Source organism: Toxotes jaculatrix, chromosome 22 (genome assembly GCF_017976425.1).
Source record: "Toxotes jaculatrix isolate fToxJac2 chromosome 22, fToxJac2.pri, whole genome shotgun sequence".
NCBI lineage: Eukaryota > Metazoa > Chordata > Actinopteri > Toxotidae > Toxotes > Toxotes jaculatrix.
Genome location: NC_054415.1, coordinates 13296977 through 13311121, shown reverse-complemented (window position 1 = coordinate 13311121; position 14145 = coordinate 13296977). Strand labels below are relative to the sequence as shown.

General features: G+C 42.3%; 1 protein-coding gene across 1 annotated transcript in view; it reads right to left on the bottom strand.

Annotated features, from left to right (window-relative positions):
- ntf3 (neurotrophin 3) overlaps nucleotides 1-10139 on the bottom strand; it is a 29805-nt gene extending 19666 nt beyond the window's left edge. Inside the window, exon 1 of the mRNA XM_041030660.1 lies at nucleotides 10013-10139. Coding sequence (XP_040886594.1) covers nucleotides 10013-10030 — 18 coding nt within the window. The 5' untranslated portion in view covers nucleotides 10031-10139. The remainder of the gene's footprint in view (nucleotides 1-10012) is intronic.
- Between the last annotated feature and the right edge of the window lie 4006 nt (nucleotides 10140-14145).

Sequence of the window (14145 nt, the reverse complement as noted above, 5' to 3'; positions counted from 1 at the left end):
AATATTTCAAGATATCTCAGGCTCCCAAAACAACTATTATGTGGCAATGGTTTTAGGATGAGTCATGACTTTAATGGTGGAAGTTAGTTTGCTTTATGTGCTCATGCAACAGAGGACGGCATCCTGTCTCAGCTACTTCAGATCAGGGATATCATATGTATTCCTGTTTGTCCAGAATAGACTTTGGTATTTCTTTCTGCATGCAAGATACAAGGTGCTGAAGCAGCAGCCTGTGAGTATTTGGTTCTTGGAAACCTGGATATCATACCTTTGCTCTTTAATAATCAGATATCTGATTCATTCATTAAACTCTTAAGGGGTTTTTGGCATTTTGCTGTCTGACTGCAGATAGTATCGCATGTTGGATGATTAATACGGCACCTATTTAGTCTTATTTTGGTTTGGCAAACAGAAGGATTTCTGCCATTTCTTTGTCTGGCTTTGCAGCATCTCATAATTTATGTCTTTCATAAAGACGTAATAAATGTCTTTTATTCTGCCACAAATTGCTGAGTGTTGACAAGGCATTGTTTAAAGATATGAGGGGTTACCCTCCAAAAACGCATTATAGTATATAATATACTACCTGAAGCTACACAGTATGTCAAAACAGATGTTTTAAATGTGAAAAAACATCTTTCACAAAATTAGCATTTTTTAAACTCAGTGTTTTGGCGCCTACCTTCCCTGACTTTTCAACCACTGATCACTTTATAAAAGGGGGTGTCATTTGTTTTGTTTAGTTTTTTTACTAAATGGGGACTAAACTCTTCTTCACATGTCTTTTCTCACGTAAATCACCACGATGTTCTGCTCCCAAACCAGCACTTAAAGCACTCCAGCATCAAAGCAAACAAATGTCCTGACTTCTCTACACTCATCTGGTCATGCCAGAACACATCATGACTCCAATCACACCAGGATGAATAACTGCAATATTATGTTGAAAGATGATGAACAATTGTAACTAAAGAAGCCACAACCATTTACATGTCAGAGCATTTGGTTTATGATAAAAGCATTCAGATTCTGACTACAAAAAAAAACAATCATGTCACTTATTTGTTTTTCATTTTGTAACTCTGCCTTCTCTTCTTTGCCAGCTGTAGTCATCCAGTCTGCCAAAACCATGAATAATCTGCTCAGCTGAATTTAGATTCACTTATTTTCAAAAGGTGTCGACAGTAGATTTGAGGTTATCTTGCTGACATAGCTCCAAAGTCCTAACTGGAAGACTGGAAGCTATACTTCTCAGCTCATCGCATGGCGCTCGCCACTGATGAAAAGTCACTATTTTTCACCATATTCATATATTTAGATGATTGCAGTTATTTGACTTTGCAGTGAAGGCCTCATTTGCCTTCACACGATGTTAATAACTCGGTTGCCAGTTCCAGTGTATTGCAGTGAATTTCCAGAACAAAAGAAGCTCCACAGTCCAATCCCTATATTATGGTCTGTGTTTTGCAATGCTTATTAGATGCAAATAAACTAACCACTGCTGTTCTTCCACACGCACTGTGGCAAGAAGTTGTGCTACTCTGTGCAAAAACAATGTGTGCAGTTAGGTTTTCTTTCCCTCTGGTTTTACTTATTGTTTTACCAAACTCTGGGCTGCTGTTTCTCCAGTGCTGAACTGAGAGATGTCGCAATGACGTCCGACAAGTTGTAAAAAATAGTCTCAGTGCGTGTCTCTTCCAGCTACATGTGTGCGTAGATACATTCATGCTTTAATGGGGAACAATGGAAAGTGGATGGAATAAAATGGAAAGCATGGTAGATTTAAAGTGTGCTTAAGACTGAAAAAAAAAAAAAAATCTGGCTACTCAAACGGCCACATTTAGATTTTGACCGAGCCAATGCTTTGGGTAAATGTTTCTTCACCCTGCTATAGTTGCCACACACAGATATTCTGGTCTGGTGATAGAGTTAACAATAAGGAGCTGTAGCTTTTGGATTTTAGGATTTGAATGTATCTGCTGTAACTGTTGCTGCTCATTCACTGTCCCTAGACATTCACACCCACACTCTTAAGATGGTTTCCAATCAGCACATGAACACCCCTGACAGGAAGGCTTCCAGGTGCATCACCACCCAGAATTTATTTAAAATCCCTCTCCACTCTAGATTTAGCTCACTTTGTTGTTACTCCACTTGGAGTGAACTCAGCATGTGCTGAATTTGACACTAGAGGAATGTTTTCACAGCAGGAAAGTTTCTCTGTGTTCACCTTAACAGTGAATTTAAAGCCCCATTCAGACAGGATTATCATTACAGGGGGAGGTGGGGGGGATTAAATATTCACTGTGCTCCTTAGTAATTTAAGTCATCGTTCCAGCATTTTAACCATCGGGAAATTACAGGATGTACTAGACATGGACACTCAGCAGGACAGGTCCAAAAGAGAAACCTCCCCAGGGTCGGATTGAAGGGGAGGTAAAGATGCTTGCGTGAGCTGAATCTGAGTCAGAAATTGTTCTCATAACTCAGTCGTGTCTAAACACACATTCAGTTTGACTTACTCTTCCTAAGGATATGATTATCTCTAATGTCCATCATGACTAAACATCTATGAATCCATTAAAAGACACTTCAGAACTTGCTTGAGAATCATCAGGTTTCTACATTTTCTTCTGTGTCAGAGTGATCCAGTGATAGCTGTCCGTACTTTTCCTCTTTCCATACTTTTTCTCTTCCTAAATAGGAAGAGAAAAAGTATGGCACCTTATCAGAGCAAGTAATGTTACCCATATATACGCTCCTGACCCGGTTAAAGTCACTGAACAGCACAGGCAATGTTAAAATCACCTCACCACCCTCAGAGAAATAAATCCAGTCTGAATGGGGCCAGAGAGGTGGACCTACGCGCAGGACTTTGTGACAGCACAACCAGTTTGGAGCCAGTCGTGGTTTAACATGCAGCTTACAGGAGTTTGATGAGGGAGGCTGAAGCTTCCAGCGCACATGCACTGAGAATGGACATTTTAGAAAAGTGGGAGACATTTTAATTATTATTCAAAACATCTGTGGAGGGAGTCTTTAACTTTGACAAAGGTTACAGAAAGGTTTACACACACACACTGACAGAATAGTTATCTCAAGCAAATTCCAAACTCTACAACACTGACTTTCACACCCTGTGTATGTGTGTAAACAGGCTTTCTGGTATGGTCCACACTTCTTAGCGAGCCAGTTCTTAGACTTAGGATTCTGGCTTCAGGGTAAAGATGAAAGTTAGGATTAGTCTCATGTTAAGGTTAGAAGTAAACTCAATGAGGGGACAAGTAGGGATTGAGTTTTGTGTGCGAGTGTGTGGTGGAGACACCAGGCAGCAGGTTTCACCCTCAGGCCTTCAGAACATCTGTCAGCTCAAATATCAAAGGTGGCCACTAACCTGACACATCAGTCCACCAAGATGTCACCTATAGGCATCTCATTCTATATGGAAAGAATGAAAATGGCCGCTCCCAAGTATTTGAGTGGTGATTATACAAGAGTTAGTTTCAGCTCCATCATCTGAGACACTCTGGAGCTGTGTCCTTTCTACATTCTCTTACTATATCCACTGTATCAAAGCTGTACTTGAACTGAGAGGTATTTTAAATACAGAATCTTTGGTATTACTGCTTTGAAGGGATCATCTATGTACGACGAGGAGCAAACACAACAGTCCTTCCTCAGAAAGCAGGTTTTTCCAGCTGCTTCTCGACAGCGAAGTAAGAAAAATGAGAGACAGTAAAATCAGTGGCAAAAACAGCCTCTCCACAACATGTCAGAGCAAATTATACAACAACCTTTTATTGTGCAGGTTTAAGAAGCATTGCAGATTAACAAGAAGCCACTCAGTTGGTATAAATCTCTGCTGAAACTGACACATTTGACAGAAATTTGACTTGACTTTGGCTGTAGTTTTACAGGCAAAGCTGTAAAACAATAATCATCTTAATGGCAAAAGGCCCTAGATCTTAATCTTATATAATCCTAAATATAATCCAGTAGCAAATTGGATAAAGGTGACTCCTCCACCAAATTTAATGAAAATGTGTACATAACTTTTTTAGACAGCCAGATGACAGTCAGACTAACTATAAGAGCATGTGGATGGTCTTTGGCAGAGGGAACAGTTCAGTAGCTAAATACAATCAGTATTATCCTGCTCCCCTACGTGCCTGAGGGAATTTGTAACTCAGGTTATCTGAAAGCTGTTGTTACTGGTTACTTTTCAGATTATCAAATCACTTGTTAGAGGTTTAGTAGGATTTTAAAAGCTCAACTTTTATTCCTAAAGGAATATTTTTAATTTAATGTATTGGTACCCAAAGCTGAAAGCTCTTACACAACCATAGTTCATCCACATAGGTGTTTTCACTTCTGTTGCATGATCAAACCCTCTGTGTGGGCATGTACAGACTGAACTTAATTGGCACCTCCGTCACTCTCCGGTTACTTTTCCTGCACCTGTTAGGACAGGACAATTTACACAGTTATCACTGTCATTAGCGCACAGAGTTCGATGGCACCAGCAGAGTCCACTTAACTTTTTTGAACAAATTAACTATATGAATGACAAAATGTACCTGCGGCGAGTCTCCTGTTCCTGTATAGGATCTGCATGAACAGAAGTACGAATCCCTGAATCAGTCAAGTCAGGCAAATCAAACAGGAAGCTGTTAATTTGATTAGAGACTGTCTGCACATTGCTGTGTGCATTGTAAACAACTGGTGGCTCATGGGGGCAATTTGTTCTTTTTGGGAAAGATAAAAGACAGTCTCTGTGGCTGTAATTGATTTACCATTATCTGCACCAACAGTCATTCCCTCAATCTGATTCATGTTAAGCGTGACATTTCAGTTCACTCAGTTGGCTGCTGTGATAACAGTTTGCTTTGTAGCTCTTTGTTGTAAAGTGACTGGAGCGTTCAGCATTTTATGATTTCTAATTCCACGTTTAATGTATGATTGGTTGCTATGTGAAAATCCGTTACAGATGTTATAAATGCTACAAGCAGGTGAATTACAGTCTTTAACACTAGTTTAAATAGAATCCAGAATCTGGGTTTAACAGTTGTAACTGAGGGATTGAATGTTCATGTGTGGGCTGAGATATGTCTTGTACTTCTTGAGCTAATGAATCATTTAAATCTCAGTTGACTTTACTGAAAAATGCACTGTCACACACCTGGGCTGTGTTTTTTTTTTTTTTTTTTCTTAGCTCAGGAAAAGTTGGCATCTTGGAGATGCGTGGTTTTCACAGGACAGTGACACAGATAGGAATCAGTCCCACTCAGCTCTATCAGTGATCAGCTGTATCAGGATGGGGATGTTATCGGGAGGTCACTGAGTCCACCTTTTAATGTGGAAACAGAGAGAGTGGAAGGAAAAACAGGCTGGGAGGGAGAATCAGAAACAGAGAGGGGGATGTAAAGAGGAAGAGAGGACCAAAATGAGGGGCATAAAGATCTGGACAGTGGTATGTGAGGGAGATAAAGAAAATCGTTGAGACAAAGAGGCAGATTACCGGGTCAAAACGGACAGAAAGAGGAGGGCTGAGCTGTCATATGACTGAACTGCTGGGAAGGCCCAGCCTCACCTTGAAACCACATGATCTCTATCTGCTCCATCTGCCTCTCAGGGAAATGTGGGAAAACCCATAAAACAGACAAGGAGAGAAAGTTTTGTTTTGTTCGGACTGTGCTTAGTTTAGATTTAGGATTGTTTACATCAAGGTAAGAGTCGAGGTTACAGGTTAAACGAATGAATTTCCTGACTTGTATGTGCGTGTGTGTCTGCACTGGATGTTTCTGTTCCACAGAGCAGAGAAAGCGGCCTGTGCATATTCCAAATCCTTACAGTATGTTTGCTCTAACTAGCCATAAGAATGTGCAGCGTATAAACACTCGGCTAAATGTGTAAACCATCTCGGAGCAGGCAGGGCTGTGGCGCTGCACCCATATAGAATGAGAGGTACAGCTTGATCCAGCTAGCAGAACGAGGGAGGTATGGAAAAAATCCAGACTTTCTCCTAAACACAAGCTGGACTCACCAACAGCTTTTCCATCTCGTCCTTTTCGAATGAAACATCACAGATCTATGCCTGCTCTCATCGCTTTACAGGATATCTGGGCTTCTGAAGCATGTTAAGCTTCTTTATGCAGCTTTAAAGGACTTCAGTACCCAGAAATCCTGTGAGGTGATGTCAGCAAATTCACGTTCAACAATTTAACTTGTCTGGAGACCAGCCTCAAAAACCTACAGACAGTTCAGATGCTTGACCCCAGTATTCGTACAGACACCACATTTGACACACATCTGTTAGAAAAGTACTTGAGCTGTACTTGACTTTAATTACAAAACCCTTTAACGTTTTGAAAAGCAGAAACAACCTTCAAGTAACATTAAGTGCTTTCAGAGCTGCAGAGTGATGAGCGCGGCTTTAAAAACAACAAAAGTTAGTGCTGCTGCTTCTGAAGGTGACATGGACCTAAATGCCAGAAATGCCAAAAGAAAAAAAAAGTTCAAATAACAACAAGAAACTTCATGCGAGTTGGTATATGGATAAAAACATTATGCGACAAAGTGCAGTGGAACCAGGCTTTGTGAATTAATCACGACGTAGAAGTAAAGACTTGGGGATGGGGAGACTGGGGAGACTGTAACAACTCTTACTTGGGTCGTTCCCATTGTGCCCTCTTCTTCTGCAGTGGTACAGTGGCACCCAGCAGCGAGAAATAGCGCCACCAGCTGTTTAACTCTTAACACTCGCTCAACAGTACCGGATGAAACAAACATTAACTCACATCTCTTTGGCTAATTTTCTGTTAAACTTTGTCCAGCATTTGGATGGAAGCTTGCCTCCTGTCACACCTTATCAGAGCACTTGAACAGAAGGGAGCCATCGTTAATATTATTAGTAGCACCTGTGCTTTCCTACTATGACAAGTCAAAATGTGTGATGTGGAAAAGGCCCATCACATAAAGCAGCTATGATAGAGAGAGTTGTGTTCACTCTCATCCATCACCTTTTCACTCAAATGCAGCATATGAATCTGCAGATTTGATTAACCTGTAAGGGGGACACTAAGGTTTGCTGTAGTCACGCCCCACCATCTGCCCTCTGTGCATTGTGCATTTGGGGGCCTTCATGGTCTGGGGCCCTTGGGGAGTTGCCTGTGGAAATGTTACCCACTGATTTGCTTTGGTTATTTTAAGATGTTTTCTGTGTGTCCTGCTCTTAAAATTGCTCCGACAGGACTAAACCGGTCGCGTTGTCTCGTTTTCTGTGATGTAATCAAACCAGATTTGCTATTTTGGAGAAGATTTAATTCTAAACTTTCAGGAAATGTGAAAATGTCAACTGTAAATTTAATTACATGTAATGGCCCAGCATGAGAACAGATTTCCAGAACAGGGAGGTTCAAGGACACTAGATGTTCCAGTCAGTCCCTCTGGAGGTGTCATGAACTAAAGCTAATGAAACATCTGTGGTGAGATAACACCAGAGATCCACCCTTTTCCTCTAAGTGTCTGGCTGCTGCTCTGATCCAGTGAAAATTCATCAGTGACCAAAAACCCAAGTTAGAGAGTGAGAGGGAAAGTTACATCCCATCATTTCATCTGTCTGTTTATTTAAACCTCCAATTAGCAAGGAAAGTTAACTAAGCACACTCCCACAGTCCTCACTTGACAGGTACACATTTACATCTGCAAGCTTCAAAGCACAACCTCAGTCTTGTTTTGTGCAACAGTAAAAATGAAAGCAGTTAAATGCCACAGGGGGTGAAAGTTAATCTTAGGAGATGTTTGTGCCATTTCCTGGGTGTGGTGTCATTTAATAGAACTATTTTGTGTTAAACTTCAGTCTTGATCTTCAGCTGTTGGCTCTTGTTGTTCCTGCTTGCTAACACTCTGATATTCACTCATTCTTGTTATCCGGACTCAAATTCTCAGTTTGCCTAGGGATTTAGACGAAACAGGTACAAGAAGAGGGGAGTGAGGCAGATAGAGGAGGGGAGGGAGAAAGCACAAACAGGTTGGAATGCAGAACCAAAAAAGGAATAACAAGAACTCTCCATAGTAACACTAGCAGTTTGTTAAACCACCTGGGAGCCATTACGGCCCCGTTTTATCCTTATCTTCTTTATGCTCTTCCAATGAGCCCAACCCTAATCTGTTCACACCCCTCACTCCTTCTTTTTCTCTTTTCTCTTGCAGTAAAACACAAAATGAGCCTTGTTAAACGGAGTCGTTGCAGCTGAACTGCACCCAGAGCTTCAACATGCACGCAACAGCCCACAGCTGTAGTAGCAAGCTTCTCTCAGGCTGCCTGGGAGGGCATTTTTGACTCAAGTGCCCATAAAGGGGAGCAGCAGAATGGAACTGGCCCCCTCTCCCTCGCCTCCTTCGCCGCGTCCTAATTTCCTTGTCCTGCTGTGTGCCGGTATGTCAGGAGAGGCTCTGCGTCAAATCCGCCGCTGCAACAGCTGCTCCAGTGGCCTCTGCGCGCACGCACACACATAAGTGGACACCCACAGCAGAAGGAAAGCATCCACTACAGGCTCAAGACGCCCACTGATGCGCGCCATTACGCAAAGCTGCCCGGACCACATGTCATGTCAGACATACCCAACTGCACCGCAGCACTGGTAAGGCCCTTACACAGAATTACACCCATGTTGTTTTATCAGACTGGACACTGGCACAGGCGCACACTCAGGCACAATGAGTATTTTTGGGTTATTGGACTATTTGGCTTTAATCCCATCACCAACATTCAGATGATGGTGTTTGAGAGGGGAAATTTCCACTAAGCGGTTGAGGGTGGGATAACAAGATATAAAATGTATCCACACATGCACACAAATCAAGCCCAACTCCGAAAAGTGAAGAAACTCGACCTAATCTGTCTTTAAAGTTTTTTTTCCTTAAACAAGTTGAAAACTCTTTAACCGACACAGTTTTTTATTTTAATATACATCTGCTTGTTCTGAACGTTACTGGCACGTGAAACATTTACATGACACCCACTCTTTCCAAACACGATGCATTATTTAGTTTTATGAATCCAAAAAGACAAATTTGGGAAAGTTTCAGAATGCAGAGGACGTTAGAGAGAACCTCTGCGCGCTCAGAGGCCGCTCGCCTTCTCCAACCCGTGCGCACAGGTTATAGTCTATATGCACAAACAAACAAATGTGCACACATGCACACGGGGCAAGGCGCGCGCAGGGAGGGAAGGAAGGTTGGTTCAACGCGTAGTCCGCCTTTGTGCTGGGAGTCAACTGTGACATATCCTCTTTCACTCCGGCTAACACCGAGCCGAGGCACAATTAGCGCGTCAGTAATCCAAAGACACAAGCTGAACCACATCTGAGGGGTTTCCCGTGCGCATTGAGCCAGTTCCGCTCCCTCCAACACGCCGCACACGCCTTTGGAAGGAGCAGGACTCCCGAGAGCAACTGAAAACAGCAGGAGTCTCTAATGTTTGTGTGCTTAAGCGAGCTGTGGAAAGACCCAACCCTTTTGTCTACCTGTACACAGAGAGAGAGAGAGGGAGAGAGAGAAACGGGTAAAGAAGTGAGTTTGTCCGCGCGGCGCGCTGCGTCTCACATTCTACTTTGTTTAAGTTGCCAACGCTCAAGCTTAGAGGAAGAAATAGGTCTCTGAACATATCACGCGCTATGTTGTAGGGAAATCAAATCTTTAATCCGCTGCACCTAAAACCAATTTAGACCCGACCGTGGTGCTAAATTCACTTTTCCAAAACTTTTTTTTTTCTTAACGCTTTTCATGCAAGCAGTTACTCCAGAAACTCCACACGTATTCATCGCATACTCTGATGCACATGAAGAGCAGGCGTTTGAGGTTTTTTGGGGTCATCTTGAGCATGTTTGAACACTTTGGGTCATTCTCTGTCGCTCCTCGGTGCCAGAGTCCCCAAGAACCAAATAGTTTTTCAGCCAAAAAAAAAATGCTCAGTGAAGCACCAAATAGAAACAAATAAAGCTGTTCCTACCGTAATAAAGGTAACCATAGCATCGGCGGGTTAGTATCCAACAGAGTCGACATGAAGGTGATTAATTTTTAGACAGAATGGCGAAAACTTCCCACTTTCTGAGGGCTGCCGCCTGTCTGTGCGCCACACTGGTTCTGTGTGGAGAGGATCAGGGTGTGCGTAATGCTCTCTCTCTCTCTCTCTCTCTCTCTCTCTCTCTCTCTCTCTCTCTCTCTCTCTCTCTCTCTACCCCCTCTCTCTCTATCTCTCTCTCACCCACTCTCTCTCTCTCTCTCTCTCTGGACAACATAATCTACGCCGCTCTTTCAGGACAGATGGCTCTTGGCGCATGTTGCTGCAAAGACCTGCATGCATGCTGCCACTGTCTGTCAGCGGAGCAGGCCTGCTGACATGAATTAGGACACCGAATTAGGAGAGTGCGTGCGTGCGTGCGTGCGTGTGTGTGTGTGTGTGTGCGTGACTAACGCAACCTTTACGTCTTTATGTAGGCCCAGTGCTGGCTGACAATTGGCAGGGTCCGTGAGACTGAATGTTTAAGTCGAATAGACCTGTTGTTTGTTTTAAGAATTTAAAAAAAACTCTATGAAAGGATTCTAATGGGCTTAAAATGAAATTAAAATAACTTGTTCCATAGGAAAATAAACATAAACGCTAGTTTATTCTCAGAACTGATTAACACTGATACACTGACATCTCTGTGTTGTATTGTCTGAAGACAGAAAAATAAAAACCCTTACGTTCAGTGAGGTCAGTGGAAACTACAGACAGTAAAAGTCATTGTAACGTTCCTAAAAAGGAACATTTGTAAAGATGAAAAGTGTAAAGACCCACCTCAAGATTTGTTTTATAACATAGAAAAATACTCTGCTTTGTGTCAGATCTTCCACACACACAAAAAAACCTCACTTACCTCATTAAAGATTCTTGAACTTCAATCTACTCCTTCTCCTGTTCGGAAAAATCCAGAAGCATTCAAGCATTGTTTGTTTTAAAGTTTATCCACTGGACACAGCAGGATTAGCATCCAACCCAGCTGTTCACACTGTAAATGAGTTGTGTGGACTCACTTTTAAGTGTAACCAACATTTCACGTTTCTTCCTCCTCAAGTCTTGATGACTTTCGGAGACAGTAACACATCCTCTGGCAGCTCTTATCACTGACAGATACAAAATCAGTCGAAGTGGTCGTATTGACACTAGAGACCACAGTTCAAGTTGTGTCTCCTAACCAGCAGACAGAGCTGGTTTATTTTATCACGGCTATAATCCTAACCTTAACCAAAGCTCAACCAGTGAGGTGGCAGCTAAGAAAACACTAATGTGAATCAGTTTTTGAACAGTCATGTGAGTCTGTTTGAAAAGCAGTGACAAAGAGCTACAGTATTTTGTCATTAAGGTCGGAGGAGAGCAGTGAGCACTCATATGGCTCATTTTGGAAGGCAATAACAAAAAACCTATTTTGTTGTTTGGGTTTTCTGCAGTAACCCACCTGACTGGGTTTGTGTTCACATAACATCAGTTTGTAAGTAGCCAGAGAGTCTGTTCAGCTGATTGTCAACTGTTGTGAAGGCCTCACGATGGCGTCAGATGTGGCTATAATAACAGTCTTTACAACATCACCACACATCTTGTCAGTCTTTCTACTTTGTGTGCACACACATGGTGGGAGGTGTGTTTGTGCGTTCGCCTTATGAGTCCATTTGGACAAACTCTTCTTCTCCTGTTTCTGTTTCTGTGTCTGAGTTGATTTCACAACCCCGAGACATCAAAACAGACTTGGCAGCACTCTGTTTCGCTGCACATCTGGTCTTGCCTCTCCATCTCTTGTCAGTCTCAACAGCACATCTGGTAAAGACATGAATGCTTTCTCATTGTCCGGCACACACAGGCAAGACCTGACCTGACCTGGACAGGTGGGTGGACTGATACTAAAGTACAAACTTAGACGGTAAAGTGGCTGGCAGGCGCAGTGGTGTACTAAAGGCTCTGTCAGCCACATAGGTGTGGCTGGATTTATACTGCGTTAATGGACTTTAAGTTTAGTTTAAACACCAACCATAAAGGCTGATTTGTACACAGTCTGACAGAGGCCCTGCCTAAAAGGCTTAACCCAGGGTGAGAAAACCTCTCTCCACAGGCAAATTCGCCATATGTTAAAGAGACACTGTGGAGCTTTTGACCACTGGTGGCGCTATGGAGCCACATTTTAATGAGAGGACCTCGATTTTGTTTGCATCTTGAGGTCTACTATCACACACATGAAAACACAGATGTACGTTCACAAGCTTCAGGCTGATACAAAACACATTCCTGCCAGTGGCTTCACACTAGTCCACTGATCCACAGGCGTTGATACACAGATGCTGCAAAAAGGAATTCAGCCAAAACTTAGAATATCTCCAAAAATATTTTTCCAAGCTGAAAAGCTTCAGTTAAAGATACAGAAGGATACAGACCGTATAATGGTAATATAGTAAAATACAATATGTATCACAATACAATTTACACAATGTAATATGGTGAAAATATATAGTACTTAAGAGGCCGTAAGCACAGCATGATGTTTTCACTTGTCTTTGTAAATAAGTAATATACTGTATGTTGATTGCCCTCCCCATGACTAAGCATTAGTCATACATCATGAGAGGTCCCTTAATACCAGCCTTTTCGTTCAGCATCATCACCGTAAAGGACGTGTTCAATTTTTAATCAGCACAATGGCACCGCACATCTCCTGCAGGTCCCTCAGGCTCCCCATGTGACGTGACAACTGTGTAATTATTATCCCGGACCGCAGCGAAATCATCAAATATGTAAGGAGCGAGGGAGAGAGGGGAAAGTTTTAGAGGAGAGAGAAGGATGAAGGGGCGGAGGACGAGAAAAGAAAAGGAGTCAGCTCAGAGAGGGGGAGGGTGACAACCAAGGGGAGAGGCCAGGAGTGACGGAGAAAGGGGTGGGGGGGTGAGAGATGTGAACAAAGAGCTGAGAGGAGAGGTGGTGATGCAGAAGGAGGAAAGATAGTGAAGGAAGGAGAAACAGAGATCTGACCACATCTGCTGTGTAATTATACAACTGTTTGCTATGAATTTTATAAGCTGTTAACATGTCACTGTTGTGTTTACAGCTCGTCTCCAACAGCTCAAAAATCTGTTAATGGAGATTTAAGTGCAGCCAAACTCACAGATGTTCTAATGAATATATTTTCTTAGTTAGTTAGTTGTACCGGTGCATGAAGGGCTATAACTGATAGTGATTTAGTTCTTAATAAAGCTGGACTGAAATGGTTAGATCAGGACACAATTCAGCTGGTCTGTAGGTGAGAGGTCCACAGAGAATATCTGAGCAGCCAGAGGAAAAAAGGTGCACCACCGTTGGCTTCACCCTCCCCAACTTCAGTTTATCAGGCTGCGTGTTAACGGTATGACTTGACCTGTGACTCACTGATTGTGTGTTCGTTAGCCACGAAGCTATTTCAATTAAAGAAATCTAACAGACTAAGTGTGGCAAAATCAGTTCCTCATCCCACACGACTCACCAAAAGTCGAAACTAATCCTTTGTGAAATGATCATGTGGCAAAACTAGACTAATTTGGTGTTATATTAAAAAAAAGAAAAAAGACAGTGTCAGAGACAGAGACAGATTCACACTGTGTGGCACTTGCCTGCCAGTTGCTGTCCAAGGTCCTGAAGTGAGTGAGGTCAAAGTGTTTACCAAACACATGTTAAATTGCTTTGGCATAAAAATGTAAAGAAAGAAAAAAAAAGTTATTTAAAAAATAATCTAATACAAATACCAAACAATTTTTTATGGATTTGAAGTTTAGCTGTTGTAGCAATGTTCACCTAATTTTGTGAACCAAATGTTCTCTTTACTCTAATGCATCCACTGTAAACTCTATGATCTGTCCAGCTGAAAGACGTCCCTTACAAACATAATGCTGCTGCTGACTTTTCACTTTTTCCTTTTTCACATTTTCAAATGCGTCTATATAATCGTTAGGCGCTGGCATTAAAATGGATCCTGACAGTGCAGCAGTTGTAGCTGGACCACCTGTTGTTCTTCGCTGTATGTAGTGTAACACTACTTTTTTAATGAAGTGAGCGTGGGAATGGGTGAATGGGTGAATGTGGCT